Source organism: Cyanistes caeruleus, chromosome 8 (assembly GCF_971803275.1).
Source record: "Cyanistes caeruleus chromosome 8, bCyaCae1.hap1.1, whole genome shotgun sequence".
In the NCBI taxonomy this organism is placed as follows: Eukaryota; Metazoa; Chordata; class Aves; order Passeriformes; family Paridae; genus Cyanistes; species Cyanistes caeruleus.
The window spans coordinates 9861027-9881962 of record NC_141708.1 but is presented as its reverse complement, the minus strand read 5'-3'; the positions used below and the strand labels follow the sequence as shown (position 1 = coordinate 9881962).

The following is a 20936-nucleotide window of genomic DNA, read 5'->3' as shown; positions in this document are numbered from 1 at the left end:
ATCCATGTTACTGCTGGGAAAGGCAAGCTCTGCTTTATCTGCTTCCCCTCCACAGCTCCGGTGGCCCCAGCCTCCCTCAGCCCACTGGCTCCAGCTGCTTCCCCTTTCCCCACAGCTGTCTCCTTCTAGACACCCTGAGCAGACACAAATAGCACCCAGAAACACCATCTAGGGTGATGTCCAGAGGGCACACCAAAGCCAAGATCTGCTTTATGTGTGTTTTCTGTTTGCAAAGGTGGGATAAAGAGCTTTTTGGGCTTTGTCCATGCTCATGCTGGAATGAGGTGGTTTGTAGCCTGCACCTTAACCCACTGGTTGCCCCATGTCATGCCTGGGGACCCCTGAAAGCAAGCAGGGGCTGTGGGGTGGGAATCTTTCTTGTTACTGACAGTGCTCTATATAACAGAGGCATATGGGGTTTTACTGAATGTGTTTGTTTGCTTACATCTGTGTAGCCTACTGAAATTGCTCCAAAACATTCTCAGCTAAAAGCATGAGCTGTCCCATTCTGAGCTTAAAAAGCCATTTCTGTACCCAGGAGCTGTACTCATTCTCGGTGGAGTGGGCATAGTAACACACACTGTGCAGTGGATTATACTTAAGTGATTATAGCCTCTAGGCAACAACCTGGTGCTTAAGAAATGAGTCAGTCAGACCAAGGCAGAGGGAATCAGATTCAGTGATGATAAGATTTGCTTCCAAAAGATCTGGACTGAAGTATACAGCATTCCTTCAAGATATGCTTGTCCTAATAGCCGATTAAACAGCATATGTAGGAATATTTTATGTCACTTGGTGTCTCACAACAGTCTAAAGAAGCAATAACCACACACAAGGACTTGCAGTATGACAGGTTAGTTGGGTTCAGAAAGGCAGGAATAGCTGGGAGACGTGAGTGAAAGCCCAGCCAGGCTGGTAATAGCTGTGTTAGTGCAGGGAGATCTGCCAGTGCAGAGTAGGAGCAGGTTCCTGGGAAATATATCCAGGAAAAGGGAATAGACAGGATGAGAAGGCAAGAAATGCATGTGGGGAAGCAGTGGCAGGAAGAGAAAAGAACAAATGAGAACTAGCAAGTTGATAAAAGAACAAAAGGGCTTTGTCTCTCATTAAAAGCAGCTAACTACAGAAATTATTTTCCCATGTAAGCAATTACTGCAGCTACCCCAGGGATAGTGTGTGGTTGGAAATGGGAAGACGGGTTCTTTACATTCATAACTGGGTCTGGCAAGTACTCCATTAATATGGCTCACAGTGCTGTGGGCCATATCAGGCAAGCAGAGAAATTGGAACTTGATTGTGCAGATAGATGGATTCCCTGTTTTAAAAATTATCTTCCATCTGTATGCAGGGTTAAGCCACCAACTAGTGGAACAGAAAGAACAGAGCCTTCTAAAAGGTGGCAGGAGGTTTCTTTCATTCCTCTTTCACTCCTGACTGTAGCAGCTTACAGCAATCAGTGCAGTCACAGTCATGTAGGCATGAGTCAGGTAAAAATCAGACTAAGACTGAGATTCCCTTTCAGCCTGATTTTCAGAGATGCTGAGTGCAGGCAATTCCTGTCTGTGTCTAATAGTGCTTTTCATCCTGCAGAATCAGCTTTTGGCAACAAGTGTACTGTTGAGACTAAGAGAAATTCATAAGGAGATGAATGATCATAATCTGATCTTAGAACCTAGACTTTATCTCATGAATGACCAAGTCATGACACCAATGAGGTCTCAGTCTGGCCATCTCCTATTGTTACTGCTCAGCTGACCTTAGCCCTGGGTATAAATTTAAGTGTCTTCCAGCTCTCCATTTACCAGCACAAACCTATCTCACTGCTTGTCCTGTAAGTGTTTTGACATCAGCCACTCCAAAATTAGAAACTGATGATATGGAAAACTTAATAACATTTAAGAAATGCCAACCCATCTTCTCTGCTGCCTTGTGTTATGCTTTGTTCATCTGAGGAATTTTGTTGCATTTCACAACCAGCAGGAGGATGTGGGTTCAGGATTGCTCCCAGCAGGGATATGATGCAGCTCAAGCCCCAGACTAGGACTCCATGGCACTGAGGTTACTCTCTATAACACCTCCCTGACCTATATCCTGTATGATCTTTGGTCTGCCTTCTCCTCAGTCTCCTTCCCAGGAGCTCGCTGGCTTTCTCTCCCCTTTGGTCTTGCTGAGGTTTGGTTTAACTCTTTGTACAAGCACATTTGTAACATCTGGGACAGGGCATCCCATGTCTCAGCTGAGGCAAGTCAAGCCCTAGAAACTTTAGTGTGTCTCTTTTACTCCCCAAGAAATGGTGTTCATTTATTTATGTAAGCCTCCTTTTAAAGCTTGTTTGGAGTTTTATTCTCTGCAAAAGGCAGTTTTTTACTCTTGGGCAATATGTTCTGGATGCTGTTCCCTGGGATGGAGGTCCAGCAGCACGGCTTGAGAGATGGGGCAGCCACTCCCCAGCTGCAGTGAGAAAGTTTCCTTTTGCAGCACTGAGAACAGGCAGAAACAAAGAGCCTGGAGAAGGTGGGGAGGGGAGAAGGGAAGAATGAGCTAGGTTAGGGGAAACACAGCCTGGAAATAAAGGAAAGGACCAGCTGATCTGAAAGTCCCGATAAAAGCCCAAGACAAAGGCCGAAAGAGCCTGGGAGACTATGGGGGAAGCAGGAGGAGGAGCAGAGAGATGCAGCAGAACCTAAGTGGGAATGATGTAAAATGCTGCAGGGAGGAGGGGAGTTTCCTACCTAAAGCAGAGAGTGGTTTAATTTACTCAACCACTTACAGGAATCGAGGCCCTTTATTTCTTCTGGCTGAGAGCACCCGACAAACGAAAGAGCTGCTCCAGCAGGAAAGATTATCCATGTCCATCCCACAGGCCTGACAGCATCAGCCCCGATTGCTCATCTGTTTCCAAGTACAACTGAGACATTTTGCTGGTGGGCAGAGAAGTCAGGGACACTGCATCCAGCACCCTGCAGCGGAGGAAGCATTAGTACTGCTGTTGTTAGCCTTGTTATTTTCTCCTAATAAAAAGGTGGTCATGACTCACTCCATTAAGAAACAAAAGCAGAGCTGTAATCTACTGAAAGGCAGTTGTTTGGATGCTCAGCATTAGGCGTGTAAAAGGAGGAAGGTCAGCTGCAGGTCAGGTCTGGTGATAGACACCCTGCCACCAGCACGGGCCAAACTTCAGGTGCTCCGCAGAGAATTGATTTTCTGGGCTGGAGTAATTTGCCCCGGCTTCAGAGGTATCACTTCAGGCAGGAGTGTGGAGGGAGAAAAGCTCTCTTTCTCACCCCTCCACATTTCAGTTGGGTTTCCTGAGAGGAAATGATACTGTGACTGCACTGGCCTCCTCCTTCCTCTCAGGAGGGAGGAGCACGCCAGCATCTGCTCGCAGTACCTCTTCCCCTCCCTATGCCCCACTGGAACTAGTTTGCCAGCTGAGCTGCTGCTGGGGTCTGAGTCCCAAGGGAAGCAGGCTGCTTCTCACGGAGTAAGTGGTGGCCCCTGAAGCTGAGAGGCAGGAAAGGAAAGTTGTGTTCAGGTGGTGTGGAGGTTTCCTGGTGTGAGCAGGACTAGGTCACAGCACCCCTGTCTATGGCAGATTTCCCATCTAGTCCATGTGAAGGTTTTTGGCACAGCTGTGGTGATCCAGTTCTGACAGGAACCGTGCTGGCACGTGGCTCTCACCCAGCCATGTGGCTCTGACAGTGCCCAGCTACCTCCCAGGGTGGGTGCAGGGAAAGGGAAGGAGCCAGGCTGCCGTGATGGCAGTGGCCAGGTGAGGACAACACCCACGCTGAGATGCACTGTGAACATCTGCCCCTACCCACAAGCTACTTCTATTTCTGTTCCATCTCATACCCTGGCTGACTCAGAGGGGGGGAGTGGGGGGGGTCAGGTTAGAAGGAGCCAGATGGGAGGACTACAGGGAGATTGAAAGAGGAAGAGGAGAGGAGTTGCTTCAAAACCAGTAGTTGCCATTCTTTCAATCACCTTGAACGCTTTCTTCACACAGTCTTTCATGCTTTTCTGTTTCAGCTGCAGGCAATTTGAGGCAGGGATGGCACTTCCTGCCTGCCGTTGAGGGGAGCATTCTTTCAGGGCACCATCAGAATAAATGACACCCTGCTCTTAGATAGCTCCACTGTCATTTGCCCAGGCTGTAATGAGCTTGACAGGAGTTCGTCCTTTTGCTTAACTTCTTCTAGGAATTTCCACTTATCATTTTGGTCTCTTTACAAAACTATTTACAATGAAAGGGCAAGTGCCAAATTTCCTGATTCCTGTGCATCTCAGTGTCATGACTTTTGTGCACAGGCATGGTCAGTGGTCTAAGTCTTGCAAGTCCTTGAGACACAATCTTGCAGCTACAGGGAAAGGGGCCCTCCCCTCAAACAGCCATACGGCAATTTTTGTGTTGCAGTTGGCCCTCTCATCCTTGTCCCCATCGTTTCAGAGCATTCACTAATTTTTGCAGAAATGGCACATCTTGCTTTGTCCCAGTTGGTTACTCTTTGTTCGTTCCTTAGACTGTAAACTAAGTAGTGGCATCCTCGGGGTTGTTCCCCAGGCAGTCTCGGTTGCCGAAAATGCCTTAATACAAACCATGGCCTAAGCAGGGAACCCAACTCTTTCCGAGGGGTTGGAGGGGAGGGCAGCTCCCATCCCGCGAACAGCAGAGCTCTCGCAGGCAGGTCTGCTTGGGCTCAGGCTTTTCTGAGGGTGAGGATATAGAGCGAGAAGGGGAATAAAGGGAACTGAAACTCCATTCGCAACCTGGTGAGAGAAGCCTACCCCAGCTCTGCCCTTCCTTCCTTCCTTCCTCCCTTCCCTCCTTCTCCTCCGCCCCCCCGGCACGCTTGTCTACTCTCCTGACGCTCTGGGGAGGGGGCGGGGGTGATGCCGGGATGAGCCTCAGCCGATGAGTGGAGAATTTTTGCAGCGTTTTTCAGCTTCCTCTGCCTCCGATGCTGAGCTGCCGCCGCTGGGGAGGGAGGGGATCCCCGGCAGGGGGCGGCGCGCGGGGCGGGGGATGTCCATGTTTGGGAGGCGGGCGCGTCACTCCCCTTATTTGGGCAGCGTCGTCACGGCCCGGCCTCCCATTCATATAAATGCCCGGCGGCGCCGGCCGGGATTCCCTGCCCGGGCTCGGAGCGGCCCCGCGGTGCCTTCGTCCCTCCCGTCCCGTCCCATCGCCGCCGGCTAGCACCGAGCATCGCTCCGCGCTAGCACCGAGCACCCTCCTGCCGTTTTCTCCGCTCCTGCCCCGGCTGCGTCGGGGCGCGACCCTCGGCCGGCATGAAAGTCACGTCCCTCGACTGCCGCCAGCTGCGGAAGCTGCTGCGGAAGGAGCCCTCCCGCTGCCTGGTGCTGGACTGCCGACCCTACCTGTCCTACTCGGCCTCCTGCCTCCGGGGCTCGCTCAACGTCAACCTCAACTCGGTGGTGATGCGGCGGGCCCGCGGCGGGGCCGTGCCGCTCCACTTCGTGGTGCCCGACGCGGCTGCCCGAGCCCGGCTGCTGCTGGGCGGCGAGGGGGCGGCGGGGGCTGCCCGCCTGGCCGCCGTGGTGGTGCTGGACCAGGACACGGGCCACTGGCAGAAGCTGAAGAAGGAGAGCACAGCCCAGATCGTCCTCAACGCCCTGCTCTCCAGCCTGCCGGAGGCCGGGGCCAGGGTCTGCTTCCTGAAAGGTGAGAGGGGGAGCGGGGACCTGAGGGACAGGGGCTGGGGGAGAGCGGCGCGCCCGACCCTCAAAGCTCCCCTGGGTGGCGGCCGCCCCGAGATGCTCCCCTTCCCTCTCCTTCGCCCTACAGTGAACCTGATTATTGGTGGAGGGCAGGGAGGTAACGCGGGGATTTTGTTTCTTTTCAACCTACTGGAAATAAATCCCGGATAGACTCTGCGGGCTGAGCCGAAATGCCTTTCCGTTCACCCCCGCCACGCTTTTAAGAGGCTGAGGGGAAAGCAGAAAATATCAGTAAAGAACAGCAAAAGTTGCAGATTATCAAAGGGGAAGAGACATCGGCTCTGTGTGGGAAACAAAATCAGCCCTGAGGATATGAGGAGAGACGGGGCCACCGCTATTCGCTCTCCGCCCGGTGCCACAGGGACGCCCGTGTTGGGCACCCGAAACTCTGGGAGCGATGCCCGCCCCTCCACCGAGGGCGGAGAGGTTTCTCTCCGTCGGGCATATCGACTCTGGCAGGGGAAACTAGAGCCGAAACTCCGGGGCTCGGCTGGGGACAGAAATACTTGCTCCCCTCACGTGTATTACGGCCCTTCGATTGCGGTTCTTTGTTTTCCTTCCGTGTAAACCTGGCTAATAAAACGATAAACAGCATAGCGAGCATAGCAGCCCGCCCTTTCCCTGTCCTCCCGCCCCTGCCTCCCCCCACTTTTGGCAGCGCCTTTGTCCTTGTGGCCTCTGGGTTCTCTCAGGGCAGCCCCCACCTGCTCGGGGAGCGGCGGCCGCGGGGCTCCCGCAGCGGCACCAGGCCGAGGCAGGAGTTCCCAAAAACCCCCTTGCCATACCGTGAGGCCATGAAAATGAGGAGAAAGCCAAGCGATGTTTCTTGAATAAAGCCTGCCCCTGTGTTCTAATGGGCCAGGGTTAATGCACTTTCAATAAGCCTTTTATCGCTAGGTTTTGTCCTGGTGTACCCAGCTTTTGCCTTCTGTAACAAGCACCTGCTGGGGCAGAGGCATGTTCAGCCTGGTATTGCCTGGTACCGAGGTAGCGGGATGCTCCCCGGCTGTTTGCCACCATCCTGGTTCTGTCCAGCCACTATCAGCCTTTGCTGGATCTGACAGTCACCCCAAAAGCACATACTCTGCTACTGGAGAGTAGAGATACTGGCACTGTGTCATTCAAATCCTTAGGGACCACACTAAACTAGAGATGAAGAAATATCTTCAGGGTCAAGATGGGAACTCTGTGGTAAACTAGGGAATTAAGCTCTGCTGACTCTCAAACTACTTGTTTGGCCACACAATCATCCTTTCCTCCTCATGTACCACCCCCACACTTTGAAGTGGTGACTTCGGTTGTAGGCAGTTTATCCAGGGTGAGGGGTTAGTGTAGGCTCTGCTTTGTACATCTTGAGTTGTGAAATGTTGTATCTTGAAGGCCTGTCGATTTCAGGCTAAAGACATTTCCTTTCAGTAGATGAGAAAGTTTCCTGCTTTTCCTGCTGCAGTTTCCTTTTGCTTTGCTGGAAGTGCTCAGAACTGTGGGTTCAGGCCCATGACTCAGTGGGCAGCACGGGTGATTCACTGGGGTGACAGACCCCCAGGAAGCTGTTGTGGCCTGGGGGAAGATCCTTTGCACAACGGGGATATAAATCACCCTGGAACACTGGGTTCTGATCAGGAGAAAGGGTCCTTTGGAGGCCTCTGCTACTAAATTTGCAAATAATAGGCTATAAAACCACCAGGAAAAATCCTCCTTGAGGTTTCCTCTTATATTCCTGTTCTCCCTAGGCATGGAGAGCTGGGAGGATGTGTTGGCTCCTTAAGTGCTAAGGGGGGGGGTCTCATGGCCATAAGATATGAGGAGGTCATCAAGATCCTGAGGATCTGGTCCCAGAGAGAGCAGCTGGAAGCGGGTCATTACACAGGGCCTTGTTCCCTGTTCCCTCTGTTGCTTTCTGGCTTGCAGGGTCACATCTTTCATCTGTGTAGGTGCAGTTTCACTCTGGCTGAGCTCAGCCCCAGCATGGTGAGAGTGGTTGTGTGTCAGAGAAAAAGAAAGATAAAATAACAGGTCCTCCCTCGGCGCTGATAACGATTCTATTACATATTGATTAAAACGGAAGTGCAGCTCAGCTCTCCATGATGAGCAACTGAGTATTTGCAGAAATGACCTCAGGGAAGGTAGGTTGAGTGGGGAGGGGGAAGAGAGGAGATTGCTGGAGGATGGGATGAGCAGATGACTCACTGTAAGAATGGCCTGCAAATATCCTGATCCCCAAGGCTTGTAATTAACCATTCACCAGCTGCATGTGTTAGCTGCCCCACGAGACACGAGACATTCGTGTCTGTTCAAACACACATGTAGGTTTGGCTTGGGCAGATTTCTGTGTTCATTCAAGAGTAAAAGCAACAGCATAGTGCATAAATAGGGATCATGGCTATTTATATAAATCGCACATATTTTTCCTATGCAATGGCAGTGACTGGGGGGTTGGGGGAAGATAAGGTCAGCTGTGCAAAACAAGAGGATTTAAAAGTTCACCCCATGAAGGGCAGCTGGAGATCAGGGAACTCTGGAGAGCTTCTTGTGTTTGTTTTTTTTCCACACTGTGAGTTGCTAGGGATATCTTTTATTCAACCCAGTTGTTGTAGATATCATTTTATCAAACACCTCCCACCACCACCATGGTCTCCATGGTCACTTGACTACTTAGACCACTGCCTCATGCTGTGAGCTCCGGGACAAGCTGGCAGCATGTGGCTGGGGGTAGGAGGAAAGGTGCAGGTGCTGAGTGCTAAAGTCACTCTCCTGCCCTCTGTCATGGAAAACAGACTTTCATCACATTCAGCAGGCTTTGGATCATGCTGGCCACTTGCAACACGAGGACCTCACGGCGGGAATGAGTAGGCGACAGTAGCACGTCATGAATTTGAGCATACATCTGCTAAAACATTGCAAACAGATGAGACACTGGCATTGTGGGGCTGAACTGTCAGAGGTGGCTGAACCAGGCTGCCGTGGCAGTGAGGCTGGTGGGGGTCTGCGGCTGCTCTGATCTTCAGCACTTCCCCTGTTTCACAATCCTTCCTTGCACCCGGGCACCCGCACCAGCACAGCTTATCAGGGTGAAACAGTTGCAGATGAATGAATCACAACGGGAGACTTTGCCTTCCAAGCCTTGTTTACTTGAGGGCCACACTGAGGGATTATTGAATGTAACTGTTCATGGGCCATTCATTTCTGCTCTGAGAAAGCACAGGTGGCAGACATGTGGCACATCACTGATGTTTCCAGGCTGCTTCTGCTACCTGATTTACTCAGGTTCATTTTTGAGATTATGTGCTTCTATGCAGAATATTCCCAGCCTGGAAACAGGCAACAATTTAGCTGACGACAAACTTTGAGTAACAATGTAATAACAGGATTAATTCCTTCTCATTACCAGCGCACTGAATGAAATGAGCGCAGTACTTAACCGTGTAGAATAGCTCATATGGGGCTATTCAGTTGTCAAATGCTGTCACAGGATTTCATTGAGTTTTATAGCTGTTATTTAATAGATTGGTTTCAGTGGGACCATCTTCATTACTTCACTGTCTTCTGCATTGTGGTGATTAATGAGACAGATGCAACCATCCCCCTTGTGTTTATGTCCATTTAAAAATGCAAATAAAATATTTTGTCTGTTGTCACAGTGTATATATTAATGACAGGTTTAGAAAAGATGACTCCTGAGTACAGAAATCTCTTCTTCAAATTCTGGAATTAGTGCTCATGTATGAAACCTGGGGGGATGGTTTTTAGTCAGTTAATGATTGCTAGACTCAACAGAATTACATTTGCTAACAGCCTTAGGCTGGATTCACTGAGTTTTGGCAAATTAATAATTGTCAGTGGTATCAGAGGTTTTTACTTGGCTGTCCAAAGTATTTTAAGCAAACCCATTTTCCCAGAGGAGCACTATCCTTCATTGACCCTCCCCTGGAGCTCATTGCTGGACACTGCTTATCCCACTGCGCTGCAAGCACTGGAGCTTTGTTTGTCCTTCACTTGAATTAAACCAGTCCTTGGGAGGGCAAATATTCATGTCTTCTTCTTTTTGATGTTTCCCTAGGGGGATATGAAACCTTTAACTCTCAATATCCTGAGTGCTGCGTGAATGGAAAACTCATTTCCCCAGAGAGGACGGAGGCAGAGAGGAACCTTGCCAGCCACTGTGAGAAGCAGAGTGCCAACCACAAACCTGCTTATGACCAGGTGTGTGTCACGGCTGTGGTGGGTGACCCTTCCCTTGGGACTTCTCCCTGCTGCCACTGGGCTCTGTTGGAGGCTGGCAGGGTGGCAGTGGCCCTGATGCTGCCATGGGCTGTCAGTAAATTGCCACAGTCCAGGCTGACAGCCTGTGTGCTGGATAAGTTGCCCTTCTGTGCTGCTGGTCAGCATCACCTCAGCCTGGCTTCAAAATTAAAAGGAGGCAAAACACTGTATCGAGCCCCAAAATCGTATTTATGAACTCTTATCGCACACCCAGACAGCATCAGCCATCAGCAGCTCACACCTTCCCAGGAGACTGAGAAATGGGCAGGGGAGAGGCTGCCAGGAGTGTCACTTTTCCAGCAGGCAAAGGAACACATTTTGTCCAAGACTCCTCTGAGATCCCAGGAGGAATTTGAGGCTGGCGATGGGCCAGTGCCTCTGAGAAGAGAGACCCACCATTGGACTGGGGAAGTGGGGTTTCCACAGAGGAAGTCATTGTGTGCCCACCCTGCCCGGGGATTATGTGTGCTCGAGATGTCACCCTGCGGTCAGGACGCTTCCGCCAGGGCGTGCATTTCCTGCTGCTCAGGGGAGTCCCCTTGTGATGCCTCTCTGCTCTTCTGGGAGTACCTCCCACACCAGGCGTCCTCCTGCCACCTTGGCCGGCTGCCAGCTGTCCCTGATGCATGGGAACCTACCGTGGGGACAGTTCAGGGGGAGTAGAAAGGCAGTTTCTTGCAGCTGGGGGGTGGCAGTAGCTCCTGTGCATCATGGAAAGTTACCTGCCAGCTCAGAAAGCTGTGTCAGATGGTGGCTTTTCTTTGCCGTCTCGTCATCCAGCCTTTGCTTGTGCTGAGGAAGGAGGAACTGAGATGGCATCTCAGGGTGGGTGACGCAGAAGGTGCTGTGCTCCAGAGAGGTGTGGGGTGAAGGGGGATGGAAAGCCTATGTCTAGTTTTTTTGCTTTGTTTCACTTTTGGAGATGTGACCAGAGGGGCTAAGCACTGTCTGTGCCAAAGCAGCCTCTTCCTCTGTCCTAATCTTCCTCCCTGCTGGATGTGGCTCCCTGCCTTGCCCCTAATTTGGTAAAGGCTCAGTGGGAATGGGTGCCACACGTGAAAGCACTTTGGGTGCACTGTGAGGGGCAGCACTTTAAAGAAAGCCACAAATATCCTGCACATGAATAGCTTGGGTCTGACTTTGGACCTTGCAGATGTGGACAAGAAAGTGAAAACATTTTTCCTGCATGGGCTTTGCCATGGGATTCATTAGCCACCAGCACTGGGGTCCAAAAACACCAGAGAAGGAGGAAGCAGGCATCCACATGGGCTCCCTTGGTTGCTCTTGGGTCTCAGGACCCAAGAATGAAAGAAAAAATGAAATTAAATCAAAAAAATAATTACATGTTTCTGTTCCTTCTCTTTCAGGGTGGTCCAGTCGAAATCTTGCCTTTTCTCTACCTTGGTAGTGCCTATCATGCTTCCAAGTGCGAGTTTCTTGCCAACCTGCACATCACAGCCCTGCTAAATGTCTCCAGGAAAAGCTCAGACTCCTTCAAAGACCAGTATTGCTACAAATGGATCCCAGTGGAGGACAGTCACACAGCAGACATCAGCTCTCACTTTCAGGAAGCCATAGACTTCATTGGTAGGTACAAATTAACAAATTTTCAGATCTACATGTATTTTAAACTCATTTAAAATATAAAATCAATAAATGATTTTTTATTAATTTAATTAATTTTAAAATAAAATACACATTGAAGTCTACTGAACTTTGTGAAGGAAAAAACACCAGTTCCTTGGACTTCCATACCAGACTCAGTAACAACCAGGTGAAGCAGAGTCAGCTTATTGCCTTACTGTGCTGAGATATCCCAAAGGTGGGGTCCTAGAAATCCATTGTGTCCCATCACCCCCTTATCACAGAGCTCTTTCCATTCCTTCTTTTGATCACACTGATATCTCACCCTTTAATCAAGTACCCCAAAACAACAAAATGAGGAGGCCTTTAGAAAAGTTTGTGCTATTCAGTTTCAAATCTTCCTGCCTTCGGCAGGGTGGGTGAGTGAACAGGAGCTGTGCCAGGGAGCACAGGAGAGAGGATTCTCCCTGAGAAGCACAAAATGGTTTGGTGGGGTGGAGAAGCCTGAGCCTGGATGGAGATTGTGTTGAAAACTGTGCTGTTGCCCTCCAGGAATATTCAAGAAAGAGAATAAAACACAGTTATAGACTCACTGGACTCATTGTTCAGCTGAGTTTGAGTCCTTCAACAGTGCAGGCAGAATTATAAAAACCTGACCTGAGGGTGCTCTGAGTCCTTGCCCTTCCCAGAAAGGGACATCTCATACCTTTCAGGGAAATAATAATTTATGGCACCTTTCTGTCCTGTCTTCAACCTCTTCTGATAGATGCCAGGTCACTAGGAAATCTCCCAGATTTTGGAGATAACTTTAATTTTCACTTTATTTTAAAATTGAGCATGTGGTGTAGATTCTGGGGATGATTCAAATCCATGTCTTCTTTATTTTATTCAGTAGCTAAATATAACTGGTCATGGTGGCAGTCCCCTGACAGACAATTGAAGGCAGGCAAATGATAACTTCCTTAGCTCTTTGTGTTTCTCTGACCACTACACTCACAGTTATCCATAAATTGGAGCTTGAACACGTTGCTCAAGGCAATAGAGCAGAGAAAAGTCTATTTTCTGAACAGTGTTTTTGTGTGGAAAGGGCTTATTTTAAGCACATTCTCTTTAATCTAATAACAATCATTGTGTTGTGTGAGTAACCACAGTGGCTCCTGTTGTGCAAAATGGGTGCTTTGCATAAGCCTTTTATATCCTGACTTAAGTCCAAGCATCCTTTGACCAGGCTGTAATTAGCAACTGCCTATCAGTGCTTGTGTGCTTTGTGATGAGGCCCCAGGGACTGAGCTCAGCCTCTCCACCCAAGGGTACCTCCTGGTACTGCTGTTTGCTGCCAACTGGCCAAGCACTGAGTTAGGATTTTGAAGAAGAATCCTGTTTTTTCTAGCAAAGATGATGTGAGCCCCTGCAGTTTTTGAGTGACCAGGTAGTGGGAGGGCTGGCCAGGCTGAGCTTTACACATTCTGAGCTGCAGGCAGCGAAATGCAGGTACAGCATTGCTTGCATCACAGTGTTCTTCAGTTCCAGTTGTTCCAAAAGAGAAGTAGGCCCAAGGAAGGAGACAGGGATGAACTTTCCTAAGAAATGCAAAAATAACCAAATCAGGATCCACAGATTCTGAAACCAAGCTCAGGTTTGTCACAAGCTGGGTTTTGTCCTCCTTGTCTTTTAATCTCTATGTCACCCCTAGTACCCAACAGAAGAGCAAGTCTCTCATGCTGGTAGACTGGCTGTGTCCCCCCAGCACTGGGTGTGTCACGGTGTCCCCTCCATCCCCAACAACAGCTGATGTCTGCAATGGCTTTTCCCCCCAGATTACGTCAGGCGAGCGGGAGGCAAGATCCTGGTGCACTGCGAGGCGGGGATCTCGCGCTCCCCCACCATCTGCATGGCCTATCTCATGAAGACAAAGAAGCTGCGCCTGGACGAAGCCTTCGATTACATCAAGCAGCGCCGGAGCCTGATCTCACCAAACTTTGGTTTCATGGGCCAGTTGCTACAGTACGAGTCAGAGATCTTGTCTTCCACCCCCAGCCCTCCCGTCGCCTCATGCAAAAGAGAAGCTGCATCTTTCTTTGCGGAGGAACTGACTTTAGGCAAAAACTTTGAGGGCTCGTGCTTTGCCTTTCCTACCTCAGTGCTGAGCTCTGTGCCCATCCACTCTCCTGTCCACCAGCTGAAGCTCAGCCCAATGACAGCATCTTCGTCCTGCTGAACACAGTGGGGAGCCTGGAGCTGGTGTGGTCCTGATCCAAACTGTGATCCCCGACAAGAACATTTCATGAATGTGCAATAGAGAAACTTCATCCACTTACTCTGAGATGGAGTGGTTGTCATGGGTCATACTTCCCATATGCTGTGACTGTAAGATGGAAATGGTCTAAGCATGGCAGGTTTTCTGAACTTTTACTGTCCTTTTTTTAAAAAAAATACAAAGTGCTTTTTTAGGGTTTTAACCACACAACGTGCACCCACTACTGCATTTCCAGTTCCTGGGGAACGATGAGAAATCCATTTAGTATGTTCTCAGTTCCCATCTCCTTCCAGTCTTATTTTTGAAAAGACCCTTATTTAAAGTTTCAAGCAATAAACAGCAGCAGCAGGGAAGCAAGCAAAACGAAAAGCACTACCTTTGCAACCACAGAGGTGGTGGGAGTGATAATTTGTTCAAATCTTTCTCTGGCTTTCCTCCTCCCTCTCCTGTGTCATGTTTCAGGTAGCAAAGCGCTGGAGTGGGGAGAGGGAGTGCCTTTCCCAGGACACTGTTGCACAACCAGGTGAAAATCCCCTCTCCTCCAGCCTCTGAAGTGTCAGGTATTGTCCACAGTGTAACTGAATATCAACGCCGACCAGTGGGTCCATTCAGGTGTGGCATTTCCTGTACTTCTGTATTTGCCTTTGTACTGGATGTGCTTTTAAGTAAAGCAGGGACTTAACGTCTATCAGCTACCCTGCTGAGCTATTATCCTCCCATCTGTTATTTAAGAACAGCCCTAGAATACTTGAATGTCTCCACAATTCTCATCACATCCACTTCCCATCAGATAACACTGTAAAACACTGTAATTGCTGGACTTCACACCAAAAAAACCTGGCAAGCTTTCAGCTTCAAGACAGCTTTTTCTCCATCCCTTTCCAAGTGTTCCCATTGTGTATCCTGTGTGGTCAAGTGGTCTTTTTCAGTGTTATGTGACTTACTTAGAGTGTGTGGTCACCTCTAGTCAGCTTTTGTCCAGAAAAAAATATTTCTGTGTTGCTCACATTGGCTTCTGTGTCCACAGGGAGTTCATAATGAGTGTTTCTGTCTGTTGACCTTTTTATTATTTTTTAATATGTAATATGTATGGGAAATGGCAATAATTTCCAGGAGATCTTGTGAATGTGAAAGAAAACCTGAAATGGTTTTATGGTGTGTAAAAAATAATAAAGGAAAAAAATGCCAGGAAAATAAAGATGTTGTACTTTGATCTGGGAGAGCTTGGTGGCAGGAGAGGTCAGCTGAGAAAAACACCATGGTGTAAAAGTGGTGTAAGAAGGCAGAAGAGATGGGAAAGTGTCACTGTGCTGTGTGCTGAAAAGCCACCAAGGTGCATCACTACAGAGGGGAGAAGGTGAGGGGGAGGATTGTTTTAAACAGAATGACATGAGTCACGGTGGCGTCACTTCCCAGCAGCCAGGCAGGCACTTCTGTTTTGATTCATGCATGTTTTATATAAGATTTACCATCTTGCTGAAGATGAAAATCTGAATTAGGCACAGCCCCCACTTCCTTCCAACCCATGGCAAGGGATGCTACATGCCCTGGTCCTTAGAGCGAAGCTTGTGTGTGACATGCAGTGCCTCTGGGTGCCAGGAACCAGGCCATGTGGGTTTTACTCATCTTTTCACCTTTTTAAATGAAAAAAAAATTAAGTTAGAAGTTCCAGCATGTCTGATGCATTTGATACCCCTTTTCATCTTGAATTTTCTAGGCTTTTCCTGGCTCATCACTGCAGCACGTTTATGATCTGCGCTTCCAAATTATCAAGTTGAAAAATTTATGGCAAATATCTTGGTTACACAGCATGTGTGCACATACGCACCAGTTTGTAACTTCTTACCCCCAGGAAAGCAAATCTGGCAGATGAGAAGGTCTTATTGGAGATGTGCCTTGGTTTCCTCCCTAGTGTCAGAGGGATGTGTCAGCAGCCCTGCCTGTGCTCTGGGAAACCTGAACATGGGAACTAGCAACCAGGGAGATAAGGCAGATGATCTAGTAAGAGCAGGTCAGTTAATTTTCTGAAAGACCTGACTGATCTCCTTGGAGAATTCTGCAAAGGGCTTTCTGCCTCCCAGCCCCCACAAGCACCCAAGCAGAAAGGCTGCTGAGCTTAGTGAGAGTGGCCATGTCCAGAGTGCTGAGACCCACAACCTGGACAGAAACAGAGCAGCCAACAGTTCTCATTAAAACTGCACTAAACCCTTCTGGGTGGACAACTGGCTTTGTTTCTTAAGGATGGGAAAGCTGAAACCCTCTGCAGAGTCAATGATGGAATATTTGCAGGGCACAAGGCAGTGGGCTGAAGTGGTTAACAGGGGGACTGCTGACCTTGACAGATTTGACCAAGGCATCTGGAAAAGATCACAGGCCAGGTGAAGGAGCCAGGTATTTGGCAGAGAGGGAAGGGAGCACTTACCCTGGGCTCTAAACACAGTGCATTCATGGATAGTGTTAGCAGGGGGAGATGCTGGGCTGGGATCCAGCAAGGATAGAAGGCCACAGCTATGTGGGAGCCTGAAGAGGAGCTGTTGTCATGCCTGGACACAGGAGGCCAATGTTTATGCTCTTGCTCAGGGCAGGGGTCTCCTCTTCTTGGCTGGTCTCAATTCATCTCTCCTTCTGGCAGAAGGAAGTCCCAGCATCCAAGTTAGAGTGGGATGCAAGTTCTGCCTCTCAGAGGGTTGTGTTCCCTTGCTCATGCTGGTGCCTGTTCTGCTACTTCAGTACCAGTGTGAGACCTCTGGCCCCAGCTCAGTCCCTTGGCCAATTTGGCAGACCCCATCTCTCTGAGAAGACATCACAGATGTCTGACTACAGGGCTCTGGGCTGAGACTTTGTGCCCTCCTCCCTCCCTGGCCATGCTGCTCCCACGGGAAAGAACAAACCTAGGATCTGAGCACTCATATATCAAGGTGAGTGTGTCAAATTGGGATAGCACCCACCTGGGAAAAGACAATAAGTGTTTGAACTCACTTATGCAGGGCAGGGCCCCTGGTTCTCTGCTTCCAGACAGCAGCACCCAATAGGTACCTTCATCCTTAGGGAAAGGAACAGTTCCACCATGTTTTGTGGTTTGTGAATTCACATGCATTCCTCACATTCATGAGGAAATTCACTGGATTTGGTAGGAGGGAAGATTTAGGAGGCTTTTATAGCCCAAATGAGCTTGGGTTTGAGTGGCTCATTGCTAAGGATGGGAGTTCAGATCAAGAAGGTGTGTGAGGAATGTCAGAGCTGAAGGGTGGAAGGCTGAACTAGCTGGTTCAATGTGCCTGTGTCCATCTGGCAGCTAAGCTTTGCAGAAGAATAGGGGCCTCAAAAACAAAATTCTGATGGAAAGTAGAGACCTCTGTAGCTATAGCAGCAAGGGGAAGACAGTTATCAGGATGCTTTCAGACTTCAGAAGAGGCAAATGAGGGAAAGATGGCAGGACTGGTATACTCTGAGACAAAGTTTTAATTAGAGCTTATTCATTATGATACTAGAATCCACAGAAGATGAGAGGATATGTCAGAAAAAAGAGGATTTTGCAAGTTCTGTTGCCTACGGAAGTGCTAGTTCAGAGCTGTGCTGGGATGTGACATCTCTCCATTCACACTCCTGATGGTGCACCCTTGTGTCCTGGTGCTTCTTGGGACCTGTTTCGGATCCTGGGGGACTGAACAGGGGCTTGTGCCATGTAGCTTTTGGTCCCTTGCCTTTAGGCTTGCAAGGAGCAGTTATGTTGCAAGCATGAGAGCAGCTGCTCAGCCTCTTGCTCTGCCTTGCACATGCTGCCTTTCCTTTCTGTCTCCAAGAGAAACAAGCATTCAAGAAACTGCTACAGAAAATACATATCTTTACATCATTGCAAATCAGATTGTGAGGAAATCTAGGGTGGAGTTGGATGAGTGGGTGCTGTCCTTAAGTGTTCCTAAGTGTCTTTTTAGTCCATGCATTTGCTGGTGTGATTTGAAGTCTATTCTGGTTACAAAGCACAGGCTTTCTCCAGCTTCTTCTTCCTGCCTAGAGAGCTTTCCAGTAGGTAGAAATTGCATCCTTACCAGTAAAACCCTGGTAAAATTGACCTGCTCCATGGGGAGTTGGTCCTGAGGTGCCCATCCCCGGTCCTTGAGCAGCTCTTCTTAGCTTCTTGTCTTCTGGTGGGAGCTTCTCTTTTTAGGAGACAAAGCATGAAGGAAGAAGGTATTCTGCAGGCATTGTCATTTGTGTGCTAAAAACAACACTTGCCTCGAAGGGAAGTCAAAGGTCCAAATGTGCCTTTAACATGGAAAAAAAAGTGTGACTCCCCAGGTATGGTGAGTTTGACCCTCCATCTCCACTTTTCACAGCTTCATGTTAATTGGAGAATAGACACACTGCCAGCTCATTCTCTGGGGAGAAAAAGGCAGGAACCAATTTGCAGAGCCACATAAATATGGAAGTAGGATTTTTTTTTACGTGGGAGGTGTTACCAGTACCACACATTACGGTTTCTTGGCTTTATCACATCGTAGGCTTTTACTGAGACATGAGTAAGTTTGCTAAATAAGGAATATGAAAATAGCTTGTGAAATAGGTTGAGTCATCAGAGAAAATCAAATGGAGTTCTGACACCAGGGCCTCGGTTGTAAAGTCACACTTTATTTTACCATTGCATTAGAAATTTTGGGGTAATTTCAATCTTTTTATTTCAGCTTCAAAATTCAAGGTACTCTGACATCTCAGTAAAGCTTACCAAATCCGTTCATGTTTTCCATCAGCACATCCCTATGTGTCCTGCCTATGAACACTTGCAGGGAATGTAAAGGTTACCAAGACAAATGACTTCTGCAGTAATAGCTGAAAAGCTCAGCACTTCTTCCAGCCTTGTTTAGCTATTGAAGTGTATGGCCCCTAGATATCCCTTTCATGTACTAGCTTATCCCATTGAAGTCACTGGCTGTTATTTGTAGCTTCTGGGGATCCTAGCAGGACACCAAACAAACCCATAAAGGCAGTAACTCAGGATCAGGGGTGACCATGGTAGATAGAAAGGGGGAAAGAACCTTAAAGGGCCTCAGGGACAGCATTGCCCAAGGACTCCCGTATTTCTGTCAGGTTTTGTTCTCATATACCACAATATGACCTGTGCTGGGGAAATCATGGATGGAAAGCATCTCAAGGACACAAGCTTGCATGGGATCCATGGGACCCATAAGACATGTTATGCATGTGGAGAAGTGGGAAAGACTTTTAATATAAATCCTGCTCCAGCCTCAGCCCATGCTCCCTGCATGGCTAGGACTTCAGAACAAGCACCACGTAAAGGTTTCTGATCTGCTGGGACTGTCAGAGGCTTGGAAATGAAAGGCAAACTGATAAAGGCCTCAAGTAAAATTTCAAACCCCTTTGGCATAACCAGTTTTCCAGATTTGGTTTTCTGAGCTAATCATATTAGTTAAGTTAAACACTTGAGTAAGTGTTAATCGGACCAGGTTTATGTCTTACAGATGAAATGATAATGTAGTTTTTATGGGCTCTCTCTTTTTTTGGGGGGGGGATGGGGGGTGGGGGGGTTTGTCTGTGTGTGAATAGTGGTTTATTTCTGTCACAGTGATACTCCATTTCTGAGATTCCTTTGTAAAGCAGACAGTGGGTGAGTCATCTCTCGTTATTAAATTGCCCATACATTGTGAGCTGCCTCCAGGCCCTGAACCAAAGCCTATTGCCTTGGTGGGAAGAAGGGCCCCTGAACACAATGGGATTCAGATCAGGCCCTGGATGAATCTTTCCGTTAAATCTTTATTTTAAGAAGCCATTTGTTCTAATTGGAACTAAGACATGCTTCTGCATTGAAATGGCATTTGAGGTCTACAGGGCTCAACTGGAACAACGGGTATATCCTCTCTGCTCTAATGCCTCCAATCACATTAAGTCAAAAATGGAAAATCAATTGACACAAATTCCAGCATGACCATTAACAAATACCAGCATGACCATTAACTTCCATCCGGCTGGGCCCCAGCGGCTGGCCAGGGTGAAGCAGATTCCTAACAGGGATGGAGCAGAACTGTGCTCATCTCCTAGATATGCTTTCAGCCTGAGGTCTCCAAAGCAATTCCTGCATTGCCCCAAGTAATTACTGTGGCTAACAGAGAGCCCGGGGGTCAGGCAGTCTGGGATCAATTGTGGGCTCTGCCTGTGGATTTCCAGGACAAGTGATGCAGCTGCTCCTGCTGGCACAGCCACATTTGTCAAAAGCATAAAGGAAGTGAGTGAGACCTGGACTGACCAAGCTGACCAGATGGGTCCCTTGAGTATATAGAAAAGGACTATGGCAGCAAAACTGTGTTTTCCAAAGGACTGCTCACTTCTGCAGAGAGTATTTATGCTTTATTGGTAGAACTGCTGTGGTTTTGCTCATGCAAGAAGCATTTTGGTGCTAGAGTGAGCCTGAATTTCTCTCTAAATGTTTCTCAGAGTCTTATCTGTATGTCTCTGCATCCTGTCTTGCATCAGGGATAATGATATCAATCTCATTCTGAGAAAGGCATAAGGCTTTTTTCATATGTTTGCAATGCTTATTAGACCCATGACAAAGACTACCCTAAGCACAAAATCTTGTTACCATGATGTATTTATTGTAGAGTGCTTGTGAGTCCATATGTTCCTTATTAGAAGAGAGAGTTTGTTGTGCGGTTTTGATTTTTTCTTTTATTTTTGTGGGTTTTTTTGTTCTTTTCCCTCGGGATATAATGTATTGCTTAGTTAAAAACAAAACCAATTGAGGAGCACTTTCAGACAGCCACCACAGCCATTCTGCCAGGCAATGGGAGCCCTGGGTGGGTGGCAAGAAATCTGTGTGCTACTGAGTGCTAAAGCATTGACATGGTTCAGTTTACTGAATCCAGCTGTGAAGAGCAGCTGGTTTTCTGGCAGTCAGCATGACAGACGCAGGCGGATATGCTCGAGAGAATTGATCAGGGACCACCAGTGGAGAGATGGGGAGGGTAAGTTGTTCCCTGTGCTACTAAGTGTTAAAGTGGCTCCTGGCAGCTCTGATGACTGAACTCAGCTACGAGGAGTTTTTCTGGACTTGTCTGTGAGATCTCATGGGGATAAG

General features: G+C 48.4%; 1 protein-coding gene across 1 annotated transcript; it reads left to right on the top strand.

Annotated features, from left to right (window-relative positions):
- The first annotated feature begins 2386 nt into the window (after positions 1-2386).
- DUSP5 (dual specificity phosphatase 5) lies at positions 2387-15044 on the top strand. Its single transcript, XM_023929273.2, has 4 exons — positions 2387-5686; positions 9803-9945; positions 11373-11592; positions 13407-15044. The coding sequence occupies exons 1-4, from the start codon at positions 5293-5295 to the stop codon at positions 13805-13807; spliced, it is 1158 nt and encodes a 385-aa protein (XP_023785041.2). The 5' UTR covers positions 2387-5292; the 3' UTR covers positions 13808-15044.
- The last annotated feature ends 5892 nt before the right edge of the window (positions 15045-20936 follow it).